Genomic DNA, 24,665 nt, shown 5'->3' with positions numbered 1-24,665 from the left:
ATATAAAATTCCCCAAGTAACGTGAAAAATATTTCATATTATTGAATTAAAATTTATTTTTGAAATAAAATTTACAAATAAGTTTTTTATTGCCAACCAAAAAAGACATTCTGTTTCGATTTCACCAAGATTTCTTTAAAATACAATAATATTAAAAATTATTTTCTTATGAATCATCATCCTACCATGATTCAATCGCATAACGATTTTTCAGTTAATAAATAAAATTGTATTTAATTACTCATTATTGGTTACCATTTAAATAAAATTTTCCCTAAAAAAAACAAGCAATCAAATACCATAAACAAAAAATTCCCCCAACAACATAAAAAATATAAACATTAACTTTTTTTCGCTTAACAAATATATAAAAAAAATCAAGGTAATAAATACTTAAAAAATATGGCAAAACCATTTTGTTTAACAAAAAAAAAAATTATATAAATTGAAAAAAACAATAATAATTTAACCTTCCGTTACCTTCTATAAAAAAAAAAACAGAAAAATAAAATTCAAAATGAGAAAATTAAATTGATAAAAACTCAACAAACAATAAAAAACAAAACAAAATGGTTGCGCATGAGCACAACAAAATAAATAAAAACGAAAAAAAAAAAATTGTATATATTTACACACTTTTTTATGCAAATTAATTGAATTGAATTGTAATGGTTTAAAGTACGTTTCTACTTACTTTATAGACAGTCACATAAACTAAGCTCAGAAATTAAAAAAAAAAAAAAATACCAGACCAGACCTTTAAATAGCTTATGGTTTCTATAGAAAATATTGTTCACATTTAATGGTTTTTCTACAAACCCAAAATTCCCCCTTTTTGTTTTAAAATTTAAATTTATTAACAAAAATTTTTTTTATTACAATAATTTTTCTAAAAATTTATTAAATTAATTAATTATTCCTAACACGCTGCGCTACAAAATAATTTTAAAAACTACACACTTTAAATATCTGAATACAGAAAAAAGTTTCACTTCCTTTAACTGAAATTCCCGTACTGATCATTGATCACTTTTTTTGTGTAGTTTGGTAAAAATAAATTTTCCAAAATTATTCATCAAAATTTCCTTTTTCCATTTAATTTTTAAATTTAGACGCCATATTTGTTTTAAACTAAAAAAACTTTTATTTTCTCCTATTAAAGTTATTAACGTATTAATGAAATATATACAAACAAAGGTCGGGAAACATGGATTTAACCCCAAATGAACCTATAGAAGTTTAAGACGACTTGACCAAACAACGGACACTCTCTGTTTTTGTCATTGTGAGGTTTTTTAATTTAGATCCAAATGTCTTGGGAGAGATATATTGCTCAGGAATATTGATTAGAATATTTTAAGAAACTACGTCCAAGAAATTGAAATTTTAAACATCAAATCACAGTACCTTTAAACGACTCTATCAACATAAACTATCGGATACAAGGAAGTAAACATCCTCCTTTCAAATATAATGTAGTATACATCCTCCTTTCAACCTACATAGTTAGTTTGAAAGAAAAATGTATGTTACATAAAATCCATGATGTACTTCCTATGCCTCAATTGGGCCTATTGAGCACTCCTTTACCAATATCAATACCTCTGATGGAAATCGTTATACAATAGTTTGTTCTTCTTACAAAATTTATGAACAATTTCTTTTCATTTACTTACTTTTCAATTTACTGCTGGTGGTTTGTTCTCTGGTCCATGGTGGATCACCATGACCGGAAAAGTCTCTTAATTTTAAATAGCTTATGGTCAGTCTTATTATCGATGCCTTATCCAATTGGCTGGTTATGGCGGCGGGTAGTGGTAACATTTTTGCCAGTTCATAAAATTCAAAATTCTCTTTGCCACGCCGTGAACGCGCCGCATCACGTGATTTCTCTTTGCGCAGCTCAAGAATTCTACAAAAAAAAAGAAAGAAAAAAAGAAAAAATCGTTTATTAAAATGTGAAGTAAAAAGATATCAAGAGAAAGAACTTTACATAAAATAAGATAGACTGTAGACTAGTCTATAGACCAGACTATAGAGTGATAATCCAGTAATCCAGACTATAGTGTATAATATTGTCCAGACTATAGAGTAGACTAAAGTCTAGACTATAGAGTAAAATATAGTCCAGACTATATAGCTGACTATATTCTAGACTATAGACTAGATTATAGACCAGACTATAGAGTAGACTATAGTCCAAACTATAGAATAGTCGATAGTCCAGTCGATAGTTGACTATATTCCAGACTATAGAGTAAATTGTAGTCCAGACTATAGAATAGACTACAGAGTAGGCTATAGTCCAGACTATAGGATAGACTATAGTTCAAACTCTGAAGTAGTCTATAGTCCAGACTACTATATAGTAGACTACAGCCCAGATTATAAAGTAGATATATTGCCAGACTATAGAGTACTATAGGGAATACTATAGACCAGACACTAAAGTAGTCTATAGTCCAGACTCTTAAGTAGTTTATAGTCCAGACTATAGAGTAGACTATAGTTCATAGTAGTCTGAACTATAGTCTACTCTATAGTCTGGACTATAAACTGGTAGACTACAGCCCAGACTATAAAGTATACTATAGTCCAGACTCTAAAGTAATCTATAGTTCAGACTGTAGAGTAGACTATAGTCCAGACTATATAGTAGGCTATAATTCAGAAAATATAATACATTGTAGTCCAGTCTATAATCCAGACTTTAGAGTAGACTATAGTCCAGGCTCTAAAGTAATCTACAGTCCAGACTCTAAAGTAGTCTATAATCCAGACTTTAGAGTAGACTATAGTCCAGACTATAGAGTAGACTATAGTCTACTATATAGAGTAGAGTAGTCCAGACTATAGAGTAGACTATAGTCTACTATATAGAGTAGAGTGGATTATAGAGTAGACTATAGTCCAGACTAAAGAGTAATCTACAGTCCAGACTAAGGTCAATATTATAGTACATACTATATACCAGACTATAGTTCAGAATACTCTAGTATCTACAGTTTTTTAATAATACAGTAGGGGGCAAAATATAAGAATAAGGCTCGGTACATTATACCAGACACTTGTTTCAATTTATTTGACTTCATCTATATCCCTCTCAAGTTGTTTGTTTTTTCATAATTTACCAAATAATTTTTCTTACCAAAATATTTTTGATTTTATGACTTTTAAACCGTTAGTTTATGTTCAAAAACAATTGTTTAAAACTGCAGGTTTTGCCAGCAGGAGTTCATACAAAATATGATTTGATTTATATTATCGCAATACAGCTGTGAATGTGCACAATTAAACAATAGATGAGAAGTGTCTTTTGACACAGGAGGTAACAAAATGTTATAGATTGTCACAAGATTTTTAAGGAAAATAATATAAAATGTTTGTTTTTTTTTTAAAGAAAATATAATAATGATAATAAAAATATAAAGATTACAGTTAGATTTTGAAGAAAAACAACAAGAATTTTAATGGAAGTAGGAAAAATATGGATGTAGATCAAGGTTAAAAAAGATAAAGGACAATAAGAAGAATTTTATTTTAAAATATTTCTAATTTAAAAGTGGGAGTAAAAAATTCGGTTTAAATAATAGAAAAGTACTAATAGAAAAATAGTATTTATAGTAATGCTTATTTGTATAGTTTTAAGTAAGGCAAAAGGTATGCAGTAGTCATTATAAAGTACCGTTAGCAGAAGTAGTTTTGCAAAAACTAAGCAAGCATTTTACAATTCCTTTTTTACATTTTTCAAGAATTTTTTTAATTTGTCTCCCTAGAATCGCATAAATAACCCAATAAATTTGTCATTGGTTTTTTTTAATATTAAATTTTTTCTTTGCTAATAATGTTGCACAAATTATTTACGCTACATTTGTCACAACACATCCGTGTAAAATACTTATCAAACAAATATTTTGTAAAAAAATTTGTCTAAAGGCAACAAAATAATTACATTGTATGTACAATTTACATTTGTTATTTTCAAATTTTATTTTCCCTTCTTTTGAAAAGCGACTGACAAAACAATTAATCTTTTTATTTTCAATAGACGACAAAAAAGTAAATTTCGAAGCAAATCAATCGTTAACAAATTAGCTGTCAATGAATATACACATGCCTTTCATTGCAAAATTGAGTTGAAGGCAAAAAATAATGTAAAAATGGCTGAAAAATCATTTGTCTTGTTTTTAAAATGAATTTGTATTTAAATTTTAGACAAAAAATTGCAAAAAATTAAGAATAATTTTGAAAAGTAAAATATTCTAAGAGATAATTGCTAAAAAGACAACCATGTAATTGGGACTAATAGATTTTGTTTCTATTTTTTTAAATTTGCAACTTATTGCTTTAAATAATTCCAAATTATTTTATATTAAAACTCAAAACTCATTTTCCTATATGTTGACTTTGATTACCTGTCTTGAGTTTGACATTACCTTTCAGCAGTCGCTTCGTGTGAACTATTGTTTTCCTTTTGCGGTCTTCTTGTAATCTCTTGTGTAATATGTATTGTTCTTTGGTTTTTATTAGGTCACTAATTCCTTTTTGTTTTATGGCTATACATTCTATTCTCAAGGCAAAATAAGTAGCTTAAAGGATTAATGCAAGTAATAAAGGTATTAGCAACATTTTCTTTTCTTTTAAAATCTAATCGATTTTAAATGTCAGCGAATATTTTGCCAATATAAAAATCTAAAATCCGATTAAAACTTTTGATAACACACAAATGTAACGCTTTTAAAAAAGGCATAGAAAAAAGAACCATTTTCTAAAAGGGGAGTTTTTATAATACGATTTTGGAACGAATATTCGCGGCCAAATAGCTGTGAACTTTTTTAATAAAATTTTCAAAACTCTACTTTAAGTTATTGGGAAAATGTGTTATAGAACAGACTATAGACTAGACTATAGTACATGCTATAGAATAGATTATATTTTAGAATATAGAGTATACTATAGTGCAGTCTATAGGTCCAGACTACTGAGTAGACTTCAGTCCATACTATAGTCCAGACAATAGACTAGACTATAGTCCAGACAATAGAGTACACAATAGTTCAGACTATAGTGTACTCTATTGTCTGGGCTATTCAGACTATAGAGTAAACTATAGTTCAGACTATAGAGTAGACTATAGCCCAGGCAATAGACTAGACTATAGTCCAGACAAGAGACTGGACTTGTCTGGACTTAGACTATAGTCCAGACAAGAGACTGGACTATAGTCCATACTAAAGACCATAGTTCAGACAATAGAGTAGTCTATAGTCCAGACTACAGAGTCGACTTTAGTCCAGACCCTAAAGTAGTCTATAGTTCAGATTATAGAGTATACAATAGTTCATACTATAGAGTATACTATAGTACAGACTATAGTCCAGTCAATAGACTAGTCCAGACTACAGAGTAGACTCAGTCCATACTATAATCCAGACAATAGGCTAGACTATAGTCCAGATAATAGAGTATATATAGACTATAGTCCAGACAAGAGACTGGACTATAGTCTATACTATAGAGTATACTATAGTTCAGACAATAGAGTAGTCTATAGTCCAGACTACAGAGTATATTATAGACCAGACAATAGAGTAGTCTATAGTCCAGACTATAGAGTAGACTTTAGTCCAAACTCTAAAGTAGTCTATAGTTCAGATTTCAGAGTACACCATAGTTCAGACTATAGAGTAAACTATAGTCCAGACTATAGAGTAGTCTATAGTCCAGACTACAGAGTACACTATAGTTCAGACTATAGAGTAAACTATTGTCCAGACTATAGAGTGACTATACTCCAGACTATAGAGTATACTGTAGTCCAGACTATAGAGTAGATTATACATAGTCCAGACTATAGAGTAGACTACAGTCCAGACTATAAAATATACTATAGGAACTTTTATATTAGAAAAAATCTAGAATTCTATTGCGGACTTGATTTTGGGCCTTTGGAGGCATTTTGCCCTTCGCCAAGTTTCTATTCGGTTTCTTTTAAAGAGCATCGAAAGCTCAGGCTTTGTTAAGGCAAAACTTTTTTGATCAGCTTAGATCTTTGCGAGATATTTGACCTACAAAAACACGGCCTACACAGAGGGAAAAAGAAATATACACGTCTGGTATCAAATTGACACCAAAGAGTTTATAATTTTTCAATAACATTCGTTGTCAAAGTCACAAAGTCAACATTGCAACAATTCTAAATTTTCTATACATCCGTTGTCTAAATGTTAACAAACGTTCTGGATCCGGAACAGAGAAAAGATGAATGAAATATATTTTGTGGAGATTTTATCAAATGAATTTAAATTAAAAACTTGTTTCCCCTTTTAATTTGTAAAATTGGTCACAGTTCTAAAGAAATCTAAAACGAACATATTCTGAACCAGACACAGAATAAGAATTTCTAGAAATTTACGAAATAGTGAAACATATTTGTTACTTATAAACCATTTAAAAAATATAGGTTACAATTAAGCAAAACTAATAGAATTTTATAATGATTAACTGGAAATAATTTTAAAATTCTATAAAAAAAAAGTTTAAAAAAGAAAAAAGCTATGAAATAACAACAATTAACTAAACAGCTGTTAAAAGTTATTAAAATGTTTAAAAAAGATTTTTAAGAAAAGTCTTAAACCTACTAATTTTTATAACAAAAAAAAAACTACTAAAGACTTTATTTTAAAAGCTGCAGAAAAAAAAGTTGGTAAAAATAATTACAAATCAAGTTTTTTTTTGGTTTTAATAACTTTTACAAATAAGTTTGGCCCGTGCCAGACGTACGTTATAAAAGTAAATAAATACTATATGTATGTCATCATCCAGAGTTAGAGTATTTAAAATTAAATTTAATTACCAAAAAATATTTTTATGCTCAACAAGTTTAAGATCAAATCTTTATGAATAAGAAACTTACAAAAAAAAATAGTTAAAATAAAAAAAACATAAAATATTATTAACCAAAAAAAACCAGAAACTAAAGTAAACAGAAAAAAAGACAAAAAATTATGAGCTTTATTAAAATACCGGCTTTTCTTAAGAAGTTTTTATAAAAAAAACACATGTAGCAAAATGATATGCATCTCGGTTTAAAAAAAAAAACAAACAAAAGTTGCAGCCAAACTCAGAAACCAACCGAAAACCTGGTTTAAAGCAAAGACAATACTCGTGTTAAACTTAAACTTATTTAGAAACGTAACAAAAGCCGACAACAGATACAGAAAAATAAACTTTAATTTTTCTAGATTTAAAATAATGTAGCCATCCATTCATCCATTTGTAACTACGTTTTCATCTGAAGTATAAAATCTGTTAAAATGTTTTCGTTGTTTATTTTTTTTCAAGTAGCAGTTTGTGTCTCAAGTTATGATGAAATTTTTAAACGTTTTAATTTACGTTTTACTTTAAACTTCACATCTTTAAAAACAAATCTTATTTTTAACATCTTTTTTTCTTCTTCTAAATGTAAATGTTATTTCTTTTTTTTTTTCTACTTCAGTTAAAAATAAATCTTTTTTATACCCTACACCACTTTAGTGGGGAGACCCACCTAAAGTATACCAATCGGCTTAGAATCGTTTTCTGAGTCGATTAAGCTATGTCCGTCCGTCCGTCCGTCTGGCTGTCCATGTAAACCTTGTGCGCAAGGTACAGGTCGCACGCACGTTTTATTTGACCTAAGGACGAAGCCTATTGAAAATGGTTAAAATCGGTCCATTATTTCACCTAGCCCCCATAGAACAGAACCCCCCGAAAAGGGCTTCTGAGCTCATAATTATGTTAAATATACAGATATATCGATAAAATACGGCACAACTAAGTTTTATAAAAGTCTTGATGACCCTGCCAAATTTCATAAAGATCGGGCCCCATTTGACCCTAGCTCTCATACAAAGTCCCCTTCAGAAAATTACTTGAATGTCCCAAATTAACTTATAAAAACAAATATCGCGATGAAATTCAATGACAATAAAATATTATGTAAATATAAATATATATTCACAAAATTTTATCGGGCTTGGTCCATATTTGCCCCTAGCCCCCATATAAAGCCTCTTTCAGAAAATTAGTTTTTCATCCATAAATTGCTTAAATGTATCGGAACAAGGGAATATTGAAGATAAATGCTTTATTATGAAAAATAAATCACATTTAATATTCATAACTGGTGTAGGGTATCATATGGTCGGCCACGCCCGACTATACTTTCTTACTTGTTTATTATTAACTTTAACTTTAAGCAGTTCTTTCTTTTTAATAATAATTGAAACATTTATTAATTTGTTATACTTTTTTTATTGTTATAATTTTTCTTTTTATCTACGAATTTCATTTGTACAATTTGATAATTAATGTGTGAAAAAAATATCTAAAAGATATTTTCAACACTTGCATCTTTAGTTGTAAACTATAGTTTGATGTTTACAACTAAAGATGTTTAAATATCTGTCTTGTTAATTAATTGCCTGTAATTTGTCTTACTTTTTTTTCTTCTTCTATATTGTTTGTTAGATCTATTGTATATACAAAATCTGAGAGTTTAAATATGTTGTAAGTAACGCTAGTTGTATGTGTGTGTGGCACTTTTAAGTTAAAATTTGTTTTGGCTCATTTATCTGTACTAGAGTGACATCTTTTCATCATTTTGTATGGAAAAATATGTTTAATTTATGTCTTTAATTGTTATAATATTCTTATTCAAGAGCAGTTTGTAATCAAAATTGTTGTTGTAATCTTGGTTACCTTTAAGGGTTTTAATTTTTTTGGGTGTTTTATAAATAAATATTTGTTTAAAGTACAAATATCACAGGTAGATCTTGAAATATTATTCCATAACTGAAGATTCTCCCAAAAGACAACTAAGCCAGACAATCATAATGAAACTAATCACACAGGCCGACAAATTTTTAAAGCAGAGTCCAAACAATACTTTTCTAAAGGATTGAGCCGCGCTGAATCCGTATGAGACCTCCATTACATCTAAAATTTAAGATTTCTTGTCGTGAAATTGGAAAAAAAACTCCACTTTCGTCCCTTTTTGAGACGCTACAATAGCGTCAAGATAACTTTATTTATAGAATCTTCTTCGAGATATCAAATCCCAGATTTGATGGAGAAAATCTAAGTTCGGATTTAGCGCGACTCAATCCTTTAGTCTAACTTGGTCTTAGGGTTTCGACTTTTTTTCAAATATTGTCGGAAGTTTTAGAAAATAATTTATCACAGACACTTTCTCCTACAGGATCTCATTTGAGAGCGATTAAGGGATATAGTCTCTCAGATGGCATAATGAGCAGTTAAAACAGCTTCCTGTTTGAATGCAGAGTCCAACGGTGGGATAGCAATTCTCACTTTAGAAATACTTATAGGATCTCAAATGAAAGACATTATGGGATTTATAACGATCTGTTTGAAGAATTCAACTGATCGTTATAATATGATCGAAAATACTTTTAGTTTAGTCACAAAAATTTAAAAATTTTATGGCGTATTTTTGAATAAGGGGACCAGTTTATGAAATTCATTTGTTGTCAACATTGCACCGAAGAATTCTGAGTCTAGAACAAAAGATCTATTCTTATTTTAGAAAGCTTTTGATACTTTTCGGAAATACAAACGGATTTATAACTTTTAGTTTTGTTACAAAAAAAAAACTTAAAAGTTCTTTATACGTTTTCGTTTAAGGGGACCAGTTTATGACATTCATTTGTTGTCAACATGGCGCCGAAGAATACTGAGCATAGACCGAAAGATCTATTCACATTTTTGAAACTTTTTAGAGCTCTACGGAAATACTAATGGATTTATATTTTCTAATTTTATTACAAAACACTTAAAAGTTTTTTTTAGATATTTTCGACTAAGGGGACGAGTTTATGAAATTCACTTGGTCTCAGTATTAACCCAAAGAATGCTGAGACTATACTGTATCATATCTAGTCTAATTTTAGAAACTTTCTAACAATCTTATTCGGAAATACGAATGGATTTACTTATTTTAGTTTTGTTACAAAAAAACTTAAAAGTTCTTTAAACATTTTCGATTAAGGGGACCAGTTTATGAAATTCACTTGGTCTCTGTATTAACCCAAATAATGCTGAGACCCTACTGCATGATATCTAATCCAATTTTAGAAACTTTTTAACACTCTTATTCTGTAATACAAATAAAATTGTATATTTTAGTTTTCTTACACATAATTTTAAAAGTTCTTTAGAAATTTTCGACTAAGTGGACCAGTTTGAGAAATTCACTCAGGTCTCAACTTTGTTCCCAAAGAAAGCTGACACTCCAATTCTGGATTCCTTTCATTTCATTTTTATTTTTTTCAAATATTTTATTTATTATTTTATATTTTTTATATTTTGTTTACAGACTTTTCTAATAAGTTTCATATTTTATTTTATTTTATTTTCAGGTCACTGTTTTTGTAAAACTGGTAAGTTTTCTTTTCATAATTTTAAAACAAAAATTTTTCATGTTTAAAGATTACTTCTAAAATTTCAAATCTAAAACTATTTCCTTAAAAGATTGAAGAATATCAAGATCTGAAATATCTTCTCGAAAAACTTGCTTGTTTTATAACTAGCCTAATGAGAACTAGTTACAAAACTGGTTCTATAGGAGACGTGTCTAGTTATTAAACATAATTATATAAAACTGACTTGTTAAGCAGAAAAAACTTTTACATTTCAATTTGTAACTAGCCTAAAGAGAACTAGTTACGAAACTGGTTCTTTAGGAACCATGTCTAGTTATCAAACAAAATTATATGAAACTAACTTGTTAAGCAGAAAGAGCTTTTACATTTCTTTCTAATCAAAATAATTTTAAGAAAATCTGAAATATCTTCTCGAAAAACTTGCTCGTTTTGTAACAAGCCTAACGAGAAGTAGTTACGAAACTGGTTCTTTAGGAACCATGTCTTAATTATATGACACTGATTTGTTAAGCTTGTAAGAGCTTTTACATTACTTTCTAATCAAAGTAACTTTAAGAAAGTCTCAAGTATATCTCTGAAAAACATGCTAGACTTGTAACTAGCCTATTGAGAACTAGTTACGAAAGTGTTTCTTTAGGAACCATGTCTAGTTATGAAACAAAATTATATGAAACTAATTTGTTAAGCAGAAAGAGCTTTCACATTACTTTCAAATCAAAATAACTTTAAGAAAATCTCAAGTATTTTCCTGAAAAACATGCTAGACTTGTAACTAGCCTAATGAGAACTAGTTACGAAACTGGTGCTTTAAGAACCATGATTAGTTATTAAACTTACTTACATATAACTGACTTGTAAAGCAGATAGAGCTTTTAGATATCTTTCTAATCGAAATAATTTTAAGAAAATCTGAAAAATATTCCCGAAAAACATGCTCGAGAACTAGTTCTTTAGGAACCATGTCTGGTTATCAAACAAAATTATATAAAACTGACTTGTTAAGCAGAAAGAACTTCTTTTTTAGAAAAATTTCCAAAATTTAAAAAAAAAAAATTAAAACTGAAACTTTTCCTAAATAAAAAGCAAACTTTAAAGAATTGTTTAGAACATTTTTGGGTAAAAAATTTTATGCCGACGCTTATTTTGACAATTGAAGGTAAATTCTGCTCGAGTCCACTTTTCATTGATAGAATCCTTTACAGTTTTAATCTGATTTAACTCAACTCTGAAACAAACTTCATATCTATCCCTTAAAAAGCTAATTGTAATAAATTTTGGTTTCAAACAGCTGAAACGGAAACTTTTTACAAAATGGGTTTTGGTTCTACATTATCTTTCTGATTTAAAACACGATATTCAAAAGGAATCAAAATCTCTAATAGAATTTTAGAACTACTTTTTTGCGATATTAAAAATGTAAACAAAATTTCTTTAAAATCTTAAAAAAACTTTAAATCTAAAAAAAATAAAACTTTTTAACTAACCCTGGTTCAATAGGTTGTGGTTGATGTTGTGAGGGATGATGTTGATTTGGCATTTTATTATAAGGCACAGCGCATAAATCTTGTGTTGGCACCAACCACGAATGAGTAAAGGCACCCGGTCCGGTCATACCCAAAGAGCCCATAGGGGCCATATGACTGCCAGGATGACCGGGTGTGGGTTGGCGTTGATAGCCAGCATAATCCATGGCAACAGCTTGATAGGGTAACATTTTATGGTTAAGTTTTTTATTATATTTTATTTATTTTCTCTTTTTTATAAAAAAAAATAAAGCTCGTTATTAAGGAAAATATTTTTTTAAAAAGATATTTTCCAATTTGTAAAGTTTTTCTTTTTTTTTTTTAAATTATTTAACAAATAACATTTTCACTAATTTTCTTGAAGGTTTTTTTGTGAATAATAAATGACCTTTTGTTTAATTTAATAAAATATTTTTTTAAGGGTCATTTAATTTAACTTTTTTTTTTGGGCAAACAGGAACTTTCACTTGTTGTTTTGTTTAGATTTTTATTTATTATTTGTTTGTTGTAGTTGTTTTAGAGGATAATAACTCTTTAGGCTTGTTTACACTCAAGCTAAATTTTTTTGAAATAAATATTATTTTTGACTGATCCTTTTGTTTTGTTGTAGTATATTTTGTTTTATTTTGTTGTTAAAGTTGCACACGTTTGAAGGTTAGTGGCTGAAACCAACATTAAAACTTATCAAAATTCAAATTACACTGCCAATCGAACGTGTTACGTTTAGAATTAGCCACAAATAGTAAAAAAGAAAAAATTTTGCACGAAAAAGTTCACACGCGTCCAGTTTTCAAAATAATCATCATCAGCAACAACATGCAGACAGTTAATCTGGACAGACACTTTACACACAAACACACACACGAACAGGCTAACAGCAGCCTCCTCACGTTAAACGCGTTCACGTTACGTTACGTATGAAGAAATAAAAAAAGAAACAAATATTTAAATGCATTTGGCACGTAATAGACGTTATTGAACTAAAGTCCAGCATCCGATTGATGTTGACGACGACGACGAAGAAGACGATAACGATGATGATGACGAAACAGACACAATTACACTTTACACAGTATTTTATGGGTATGTAGTTGTAAAACCCACCGTCTAACACTCACACAAACCCCTATGTTAAGGGAGCAGGGGGCGGCAATTATGTTGCTGCTCCAAACTGCAAAACTGAATAAAAATTCAACACGAATCTTTTTTTTTTTTTTGTTTTTTCTTCCTTAGTTTGTGTGACGAGCGTTTGATGTTAATGTTTTTTGTAATATTTGTTGTTGGTTTTTTTCTTTTTGTATTGTATTTCGGTTTGTTAAGATGCTAAGCGTAATACAAGCGTACGTCCGTTGTTGGCAACGAGTACGTGCAGAATAATTCGAGAAGCCCACGTTCACGTCACAAACAAAACAAAAACCAAAGTGGAATTGAAGATGTCTCAAAAAATATACACACACACACACAACAGTACAATATAAACAACAACAACAAGCATATTGTAAAAGCACTATATTGTTGTTGTAGTTAACTGACATACACAGCGTATACGTATGACAAAAATTTCACACAAATACATTAGCAAAAAAAAAGCGTTATAATCTTAACAGTTAAACTCACACACACAAACGTTAACTCGCACTCACTCACGCACAATATTTTGGGGTGACATTGTTGACTCGGCATGCACAACACGAACAGTTACAGCAACAAAAACAACAACAACAAAGTAATAGAAAAAAAATCTCACAATAGGCTGTAGCAGGAGTAAACGACCAACGAACGTGCAATATCTTTTTAACTCACTAATAAACACACATATACACACTTACCAACACATTCTCTTACACAATTTTTGAGTGGTAAGAGTATATAAGTAAAACAACAACAACAATATCAACGTTGTTGTTTTTGTCAGGATTCTTTTCTTATTTTTATATCCCCCCCCCCAAATTTATGTACGTGTGTAAGTGTATGTGTATGTTTGTGCACCTGACTTAGCATTTGGTCATGTACTTGTCGCACCAGTAGCATTTTAAGCAGTCTCACGCTCGCACATTACTCTTTAGACGTGAGTGTATACCAAAAAGTCACTACTACTACAGCAACAACAGCAACAACAACACTGTTGTACTCAGTACTCATACACACTCTTCATACATTTCCTTTATTTACAATATAAAACTACTCTTTTTCTTCTATTTACTACTTATTCTCCGAGAATTTCTATTAGTACCTTATAGTCTTCTTATTGTAATAATTTTGTCGTAAACAAAAGGGCCCCAAATATGGTTCGAAATATATATTTTAGGGACATTTTTCGTTTTATGCTGCGTGTTTGAAAAAAGTAATTTTAGATTTTAACACGTAAATTTAGGAAAATATATTTATACGAGAGTTGTATCTAAAAATAATATTAACAATATTGTTATTAGACTTATTGGTAATATAAACTGACCTAGAGGTATATTTTGTAGTTTTCAAATAATACGTTAGGACAGTTTGTATGCGTAAAATGTATTTCAAGGTTATGTATGGATTTTTAATTTCTTTTAAAGAACAATTGGTGGTAATTGATTGAATGAATGCAAAAATTGCTGAATGTGTTAAGTTTTTGAAAATATTTACATCAACATTTGTGGCCTGCAGTAGGCTAGGGTTCTAGTCTGGTAGAGAGGAGGTCGCGGACTTGGTTCTCATCTGAGGCACTGGTAAAGGAGATCATAACAGGCCTGAAAGAGTCGTAAGCAACATTTTCACGTGTATCTACCCGACAAATATATTGAACTTTCAAACCATTTTCCCAGAGAAGCTCTCTTTCAGCTTACACGGATGGTTTCAAAAGACGAGAGTGAATATCTAACCCTGAATTCGGGATTACAATAACCATTAGGATACAAAATGAATGTAGTCCACAGCAGGCTGAAATATCAGCAGTAAAAGGAGCTGATATTTACAGAATATCAATTAATGATAATCATATTTAATACCGATAGTCAAACTGTTATCAAATCTCTGATAGGTCTATACACTATATCCACACTTGTTCATAAATGCCGAGCATCCTTAAATAGGATGGGGAGACAATCAACAGTCGTACTGATACAACTATGGAGACGCGGGAATTTGAGGGGCTGATAAACAAGCGAAAATATGAGCCTCAATGTCCAATATGGACATAGATTACTTTTGCGAAATTCCGCTCAAATTATGCAAATAGCTATTAGATAAAATGTTCTACGAACTTTCCCAAATAAGAGAAGTCAACTTGCATCATTACCAGAACGATATGGTAAATTTTGGATAGCAAACACACGTCATATCTCCAATATCTATGTCGTTCCGAACTATGCATACTGTACACTTGGAAACCACGTACGAAGATGTGGTTTACCCTATAACGTCTTAATTTTGACACCGTAACATTACGTTTGGTTCATCCCATAGTAAATTTGGATAGCAAACACACGTCATATCTCCAATATCTATATCGTTCCGAACTATGCATACTGTACACTTGGAAACCACGTACGAAGATGTGGTTTACCCTATAACGTCTTAATTTGGACACCGTAACATTACGTTTGCTTCATCCCACGTCGTAAAGGCTGTCAGGATGAAGAGGAAGTAGAATCAATTGAATATCTTCTGTGTCATTGTCCTATTTTGCAAGAGTCTTAGGGAAGTATAAGAATTGAGAATAGTAACGCCTTCAATATCGCAAAAAGAAAAGCAGCAAAAATAAACTTGAGACGATCGATTGGCATTAATTACGAAGTGAAAAGCTCTATAAAAAGATTAACAGTTAAAATACCAATGATTGGGAGAAGAATATAACTACAGTTACTATTACAGCAACAACGATTAGATAAAATGGTCTACAAACTTTCCCAAAATTAGATGGAACAACAAGAAAACTTATATGAAGAACAATGGTGAATAGCAAACCCATGTAATATCTCCTGCAACTGTGTAGTTCCCTACTCAGCAACCTAGTTGCTGTAATTTTTGGATACCGTTTACTTCGAAGAAGCTGTCAGGGTGAAGGGGAAGAATTTATTGAATATTTTCTCTGCCATTGTCCTGCTTTGCAATACATTCGCTTCAGATTCTTAGGAAAGCGATTATTTGAGATATCTGACATATAAGATTTTAACATGTTAACGCCTTCAATAACGCAAAAAAGAAAACTAGCAAAAATAAACTTTAGACAATCGATTGGCATTAATTACGGAAGCGAAAAACTCTATAAAAAGACACAGTTAATCGGGACAAGAATATAACTACAGTTAAAGCTTGATCTTAAAAGAGATTATCGATTCAGACCCAAATGCAACTTTAGGAAATCATTGAAGCAATTGAATGGCGGATTGCATGGAGAAGTTCTTTGTTAAGGATATGCTAAGGCAATGAGAGACTTGTGGGTTGAATCTTAATTTGCTCGCCACTGGGAAGCCATGTCGGGAATCAGACAAGCAGAGCATTTTACAACATTTTATAATGCTATCAAAGGGAAAATCCAAGACTTTCGTTGGTTAAATAATGCGACACTGAGTCTAAAAGTCCAAGCAAACGATGCTTAAATGGAACCATAAATCCAATATAACTATTGGATAAACTATGATTCTGGTAGTATACAGTTTAAATTAGTGGGGCTTGAAAGAAATATCTGCTTGAGAAAGCCAACGATTGAAACTTTGAACGTTCGAAGCTTTAAAAAGGCCACCGATTCAGTGTCAAATGAAACCGAAACAAGAGGACTTGCGATTCAATCAGCATTATCAGTTTGAGGAAATGGAACCATAAAGAAGCCTAACTATAAAAACCAAAGCCTAAGTGAAATTATTTGAAGACTCAATCAGTATTGGAGGTTTAAACTAATACCGATACAATACCCATAATTCGGCATTGATTGGAATCATGACAAAACCAGCATGAACTTGTACTTGAGTCAAAAAAAAAAAAAGAAAAATCATTAATGCCTAAATGGAACTATAGCAAGTTTAATAATTAAAGTTTCAAAGGAAGCCCGATGATTCTGGCAGAACTTGGATTAAAAAATGGATTGGAAGTATAAAAAACAAAAAAAAAAAGAAGCCTGTACTATTATTGGATTTGAAAACTTCCTGCTTTAAAATAACATTGAACAAGTGGAGGATTTCGCTTAAATAGAACTGAAACAAGGTCAAGGATTGAAGCCTTATTGGTTCCAAAAAGCCTAAGGATTGGTGCTAAAATTGTTCGTTTCGATGCTAGGAGAATCTTGGAGTCTTTGCCCTATAAGCACAGTCGCAAATGGATCAAATGTTCATCCATTCTTTGTTGATCTAATGTTGTTAGAGGTTAAGATACGATTTTAAATTATGAAAGAATTCATAATCAGTTTTACTCCTATTCAAGAAATGGACTTTGAAAAGGCAAAGTGTTACTGTTTATCGGACAAGCAATTATTCCTACTTAAATGGATACACCTTAAAGCTTACTTTGATTTTACGAAGCCAAGCTTAACGATCAAATTAATGGACAATGATGTTCATTCATTCTGAGATGTAGAACAATGAAGAAGACTAATGATAAATGCTTATGTTGGATTATGAGAGCCCCAATAAAGCAACCTTCATAAGTGCTAAAAAGTGAACGATTATTGAGGTTCAACCTAAAAGACATATTCAGTGATAGAACTTTTACATACTGACAATGGAAAGACGACCGATTTACATTTAAATGGACTGGAGCAGTCAATGAATTAAAGCATTATTAACATTAAAGAGCTAAATGAATCCGTGACAAGGACCAAGTTTGAGCTGTAAGAAGACTAAAGCTTGATTGGGACTAAAAATATACCTATGAAAATGTTAATGATATAAACTTTATGGAAATGAGTTGACCATGCAATGGAGATTTACTGGAACTTAATAAAGGATCGAAAGCTGTTTAAAAAGTAGATTGGCTTTCTATCACTTCCATTAAAGAAGTTAAGGACATGAGATGATCCAAGCGGACTGAAAAAAGGAGTAAGATTGAAATGGATCTATTAAATTGGACTAATTTTTTAAGACTTATCGGGAGTGGTATAGGATCAACATGAAATCATCTAAGCGAACTCAAAAAAGGAACAATTGCTGTATAAATGAGTACTAAGATTGAAGCCTACGTGGAGCTATGGAATGTCAATGACTCAAGCCTTACCGTCCTTTGCTGGACCCTTCGTCCAATTCAGCTTTAACTGAGATTGCAAATATGAAGTATTGATCTTATTAAAAAAAGGAAATGTCAATAATTCAAGTTTCAGCGGAAGTGGAAAAAAAGTTGCGATTAACGGTGAAATGTTGCAAAAAATAATGACGGAAGATGAAGGATTGATGTTTAAATGTATAAGAAGATGAACGATTTAAACTTTTTGAATGCAAATGTTCAAATCTTTTTTGAGGCAATATTCAAAACAATCTAATATTAGGCATTGTTACAAAATAGTAGGATTAAGACGAGAATTTGATGCTTGCGGGAAATTGAATAGGGTATTGCCCTGAAATATCAATCTCCATCAGATGCTAGGAAAGATTTTTATCAAAAATTCAAAAAAAAATCTATTTTATGAAATGAATACCTTTATTTTGAACAGAAATTTCTAAAAATGTTGACCAAATATTTTTACCAAGTCTACACCAATTCTATCGCTATAAAAATGGGTAAAATTTTGTCCCATATTTCAAAAATTTGCACTCAAATTATTTAACACACTCTATGCTCCCCATTAAATTCGCTCTTTACATTTTTGCTCTCTATCTCTCTATCCAGCAACCATTTATAATATATTGTTGCGTACGCAAATGGGCGGGACGTGACTGTTAAAAGTCGGATTTTTTTTTTGTTGGTTCCTCTTGTTTTTGTGTGTTTTTTCCCAACTAACGTCTAGCTTAAAGGCACAAAATAGCAAAAACAATAATATGGAACAATTCGCACGAATCGGAGTCGACGTAGCACGCATACATAATGAGTGGTACGTACTTGTTGTTAAGGGAAATGTGGAGGTGGTTGAGGGTCCTCAGAAATATTCTCACAGTATAAAAAGAACAGGATATGCTAAAGCAGAGTTGTATACAGTTTGTAAGTATATTTGGTTGAAAAAAAACTTTTTGGAAATTACTCTCAGACTGTTGCTTTTTTTGGTATTTGCTTCCTCATTGTTGCTGCTGGTGGAACAGAAAAATACACAAAAAAGGAAAACAAATGTAAAGAAGACAAAAAAAACTTCGGCAATTTAAAATGTACGTGAGAATGGCTGGCTGTTGGTATTTGTATTTATGTTTGTACAATGTAGTAGTTTCTGCAGTGGCGGTGTGTGTGCGATGATTTCTTCAAGAAAATAATGGTGAAACAAGTTTCATTGCAGTGTATTCACTCGTATTTGAAATGTAAACATACAACAACATCAACTTAAACAGCTATTTTATGATATATATAATGTTGTCTCACTCACTCTCTCTCTCTCTCTCTTACCACGCCCGTATATGTTTGTAGCTATTTTGTATAGTTAACTAAATGTAGCTTTGTAGTTGTAGCTTTGTATATACCAGCTGAAAAGCATTGCTCTACTGCATACACAATCACACTCAACCTACTCAACACAGTCACGCTCACTCAATTAGTCGATGTCTTTTTTCTACATTTGGGAATTTTATAGCCAGCGCTCACTTTCATTGTATACAGCTGTCTTTGTCTAATGGTTGTCTAAACCGTTATAAATGGAAAAAGGGGAATATGTATATGGGAGTATGTGTGCTGTTTGTATATATTTGTTGTAGTTGTTTGTTTTATTTTATTCTGTTTAGTTTTTTTTTCGTGTATTGGTATGTGACCGAAATTTCAATTACCAATCGTAGTTGGATTTTCCTTTATGTGTATGAGAACGTATAGCTGCCGATGATGACTCCATCCATTGTATATAATATGGATTTGAGTGTATGAGTGTTTGTATACTTTACAGGTACATAATCCATGATTTAATTTGGGCGTCTCATTTTGTAGGTTTTTTGTTGCTACTGCCGTTTTGTGTGTTTGTAGTTTTTGTTTTATTTTTAGGGGGTTTAGGAGAAAAGCGTGGGAGTTAGGTGTAGTTATTATTCCTTCGGTGGATCTTTTATTTAATGTACACGTCGTCCATATTCAGACACTCGTTGTATATGGTAAATTAATTTCGAAATAAAACTACTATGAAGGCAGATTGAGAAGTTTATAAATTTCAGATAAACGATTCAGAAAGTCAAGGCGTAAAGCTTTACCAAGTCCGAAAATTAAACGATTGAAACTACTTAAATAAATCTCTCAGAAGGTCAAAGATTAATGCTGAAATTGATCTATGAGGAGATAATCAATTAATGATTTACTTAAGAGAAGTCTTAATCTTGCTTTGATGCTTAATTGGAATTCGGAGAATACCAATGGGATGGTGGTCGATGAGTTTATCAACTAATTTTGCTTAACTGAGACTAAAAAAGTTCAGTTATAGATCTTTGAGTTGAATTATTGGCAGTTCAAATATTCAACTTTTAATGAGAACCTACATATAGTCGATTTATAAAAAGATGAAGCGGCGGCGAAAAACTTACAACCTCGGAAACTCTCGTCGTTGCAACTTTCAATAAAACTATGTCTTAAGATTAATCGCGACAGAATACAAATTAAAAAGGTCGAAGATTCGTTAAAGCTTTACTATCTCGTAAAATTAAACGATTAAAATTACGAAAGCCAATAATTGATGTAGAACTATAAGACGATTTAGGATTTTTGCTCTAACTTCTAAGAATGAAATTAGTTCAGTTCTAGTTTAGTTCCAGTTCAGTTCTAGTTCAGTTCTAGTTCAGTTCTAGTTCAGTTCTAGTTCAGTTCTAGTTCAGTTCTAGTTCAGTTCTAGTTCAGTTCTAGTTCAGTTCTAGTTCAGTTCTAGTTCAGTTCTAGTTCAGTTCTAGTTCAGTTCTAGTTCAGTTCTAGTTCAGTTCTAGTTCAGTTCTAGTTCAGTTCTAGTTCAGTTCTAGTTCAGTTCTAGTTCTAGTTCAGTTCTAGTACAGTTCTAGTTCAGTTCTATTTCAGTTCTATTTCAGTTCTAGTTCAATTCTAGTTCAGTTCTAGTTCAGTTCTAGTTCAGTTCTAGTTCAGTTCTAGTTCAGTTCTAGTTCAGTTCTAGTTCAGTTCTAGTTCAGTTCTAGTTCAGTTCTAGTTCAGTTCTAGTTCAGTTCTAGTTCAGTTCTAGTTCAGTTCTAGTTCAGTTCTAGTTCAGTTCTAGTTCAGTTCTAGTTCAGTTCTAGTTCAGTTCTAGTTCAGTTCTAGTTCAGTTCTAGTTCAGTTCTAGTTCAGTTCTAGTTCAGTTCTAGTTCAGTTCTAGTTCAGTAGTTCAGTTCTAGTTCAGTTCTAGTTCAGTTCTAGTTCAGTTCTAGTTCAGTTCTAGTTCAGTTCTAGTTCAGTTCTAGTTCAGTTCTAGTTCAGTTCTAGTTCAGTTCTAGTTCAGTTCTAGTTCAGTTCTAGTCAGTTCTAGTTCAGTTCTAGTTCAGTTCTAGTTCAGTTCTAGTTCAGTTCTAGTTCAGTTCTAGTTCAGTTCTAGTTCAGTTCTAGTCAGTTATAGTTCAGTTATAGTTCAGTTATGGTTCAGTTATGGTTCAGTTTTAGTTCAGTTTTAGTTCAGTTCTAGTTCAGTTCTAGTTCAGTTCTAGTTCAGTTCTAGTTCAGTTCTAGTTCAGTTCTAGTTCAGTTTCTAGTTCAGTTCTAGTTCAGTTCTAGTTCAGTTCTAGTTCAGTTCTAGTTCAGTTCTAGTTCAGTTCTAGTTCAGTTCTAGTTCAGTTCTAGTTCAGTTCTAGTTCAGTTCTAGTTCAGTTCTAGTTCAGTTCTAGTTCAGTTCTAGTTCAGTTCTAGTTCAGTTCAGTTCTAGTTCAGTTCTAGTTCAGTTCTAGTTCAGTTCTAGTTCAGTTCTAGTTCAGTTCTAGTTCAGTCCTAGTTCAGTCCTAGTTCAGTTCTAGTTCAGTTCTAGTTCAGTTCTAGTTCAGTTTTAGTTCGATTCTAGGTCAGTTCTAGTTCAGATTTAGTTCGCGAACGACTGCTGCATTATTAGCACAACCATTGTACTACATGAATACCATCGATTGAAGATGAATTGGGACTGTTTAGAAAAACTACGTTTAAAGTTTAATGAATCTACGATAAAAAGAACAATTTGACTTTAAATTGAACGTTGTGAAGTCTTACAGTTGAAGCCAATAATTGCAGCCTAATTAAATCCATTTAGTTCATATTCCTCGTACTTTGCATATACAAATTTACTAATTACAATAAATCTTTTCCAATTTGCCCTCGTATAAAATTATGTACATGTTAATATCAATATGTGAACGCATGTGGGTGTGTTTTTTTTTTTACTTTTAAGAAAGGTTTAATTTCATTTTTATGTGGAATTTTAATTTCGAAAGTTTTCAGTTTTAAGTTGGATATTGCTTCTTCATTCATTTTGCTATGCTACTTGCCATGACAGACATTACTTTTCAATTAAGTTTTTTTCTTTTTTGTTTTCATAAATAACTTTACCAAAAAAAAATAAGTTTTAGATTTGCATACACATATGTTTAAGTTATACTAAATAGTTTTCAAAATAATTTTTAAGTCATAAATTTGTTACAAGTGTATGGAGTGGCTTAAAAAGGTCTTAAAAAGAAAGTATTTAAAATTCAATTAAAGTTTGAGAAACAAAAAGGTTTTGGTATGCTATAAACAAATATTGTTTTTAATGTGATGCATTTTTAAGGCAAATTATGGCTTTTGATTATTAGAATTTTGTGGTTTAAATTATTTTTTTTAAAACTTTATAGCTTGAAAGATTTTTTCGAAAATACATTTATATCTTACTTAAGTAGTTTTTAAAAAATCAAACCATACTTAAACTCAATAGACAATCCGTCGCTTATTTGAGCGATCGTTAAAATCGAATCTGAAGTTAAACTTAAAAACTACGAAAATCTGTACTTTGTTCATTTCAATTATTTCTAGTTCAATTTTAGTTCACTTCTAGTTCTAGTTCTATTCTAATTCAGTTCTGGTTGATTTCTAGTTCAGTTCTAGTTCAATTCTAGTTCAGTTCTAGTTCAGTTCTGGTTGATTTCTGGTTGATTTCTAGTTCAGTGCTAGTTCAGTTCTAGTTCAGTTCTAGTTCAGTTCTAGTTCATTTCTAGTTCAGTTCTAGTTCAGTTCTAGTTCAGTTCTAGTTCAGTTCTAGTTCAGTTCTAGTTCAGTTCTAGTTCAGTTCTAGTTCAGTTCTAGTTCAGTTCTAGTTCAGTTCTAGTTCAGTTCTAGTTCAGTTCTAGTTTCAGTTCTAGTTCAGTTCTAGTTCAGTTCTAGTTCAGTTCTAGTTCAGTTCTAGTTCAGTTCTAGTTCAGTTCTAGTTCAGTTCTAGTTCAGTTCTAGTTCAGTTCTAGTTCAGTTCTAGTTCAGTTCTAGTTCAGTTCTATTTCAGTTGTAGTTCAGTTCTAGTTCAGTTTCGTTCAGTTCTAGTTCAGTTCTAGTTCAGTTCTAGTTCAGTTCTAGTTCAGTTCTAGTTCAGTTCTAGTTCAGTTCTAGTTCAGTTCTAGTTCAGTTCTAGTTCAGTTCTAGTTCAGTTCTAGTTCAGTTCTAGTTCTTCTAGTTCAGTTCTAGTTCAGTTCTAGTTCAGTTCTAGTTCAGTTCTAGTTCAGTTCTAGTTCAGTTCTAGTTCAGTTCTAGTTCAGTTCTAGTTCAGTTCTAGTTCAGTTCTAGTTCAGTTCTAGTTCAGTTCTAGTTCAGTTCTAGTTCAGTTCTAGTTCAGTTCTAGTTCAGTTCTAGATCAGTTCTAGTTCAGTTCTAGTTCAGTTCTAGTTCAGTTCTAGTCAGTTCTAGTTCAGTTCTTCTAGTTCAGTTCTAGTTCAGTTCTAGTTCAGTTCTAGTTCAGTTCTAGTTCAGTTCTAGTTCAGTTCTAGTTCAGTTCTAGTTCAGTTCTAGTTCAGTTCTAGTTCAGTTCTAGTTCAGTTCTAGTTCAGTTCTAGTTCAGTTCTAGTTCAGTTCTAGTTCAGTTCTAGTTCAGTTCTAGTTCAGTTCTAGTTCAGTTCTAGTTCAGTTCTAGTTCAGTTCTAGTTCAGTTCTAGTTCAGTTCTAGTTCAGTTATAGTTCAGTTATAGTTCAGTTATAGTTCAGTTCTAGCTCAGTTATGGTTCAGTTATGGTTCAGTTTTAGTTCAGTTTTAGTTCAGTTTTAGTTCAGTTCTAGTTCAGTTCTAGTTCAGTTCTAGTTCAGTTCTAGTTCAGTTCTAGTTCAGTTCTAGTTCAGTTCTAGTTCAGTTCTAGTTCAGTTCTAGTTCAGTTCTAGTTCAGTTCTAGTTCAGTTCTAGTTCAGTTCTAGTTCAGTTCTAGTTCAGTTCTAGTTCAGTTCTAGTTCAGTTCTAGTTCAGTTCTAGTTCAGTTATAGTTCAGTTCTAGCTCAGTTATGGTTCAGTTATGGTTCAGTTATGGTTCAGTTTTAGTTCAGTTTTAGTTCAGTTATGGTTCAGTTATGGTTCAGTTTTAGTTCAGTTTTAGTTCAGTTTTAGTTCAGTTTTAGTTCAGTTCTAGTTCAGTTCTAGTTCAGTTCTAGTTCAGTTCTAGTTCAGTTCTAGTTCAGTTCTAGTTCAGTTATAGTTCAGTTCTAGCTCAGTTATGGTTCAGTTATGGTTCAG

At 31.2% G+C, this 24,665-nt stretch overlaps 1 protein-coding gene across 3 annotated transcripts in view; it reads right to left on the bottom strand.

Moving 5' to 3' along the window:
* LOC119607289 (protein trachealess) overlaps positions 1 to 24,665 on the bottom strand; it is a 104,292-nt gene that overhangs the window by 12,562 nt on the left and 67,065 nt on the right. For 2 of the 3 annotated variants that reach the window (XM_037961157.1, XM_037961158.1), the window contains exon 4: positions 1,677 to 1,912. In XM_037961157.1, coding sequence (XP_037817085.1) covers positions 1,677 to 1,912 — 236 coding nt within the window. Of the gene's footprint in view, positions 1 to 1,676; positions 1,913 to 11,926; positions 13,330 to 24,665 lie in introns of those variants that run through there. The other variant, XM_037961159.1, reaches the window with a different exon arrangement.

The sequence above is a fragment of the Lucilia sericata genome, unplaced genomic scaffold, assembly GCF_015586225.1.
Source record: "Lucilia sericata isolate MDLA Ls3-8-SP2 unplaced genomic scaffold, ASM1558622v1 Contig000684F_arrow, whole genome shotgun sequence".
Taxonomy (NCBI): Eukaryota; Metazoa; Arthropoda; class Insecta; order Diptera; family Calliphoridae; genus Lucilia; species Lucilia sericata.
This window is presented reverse-complemented; position numbering and strand designations above follow the sequence as displayed.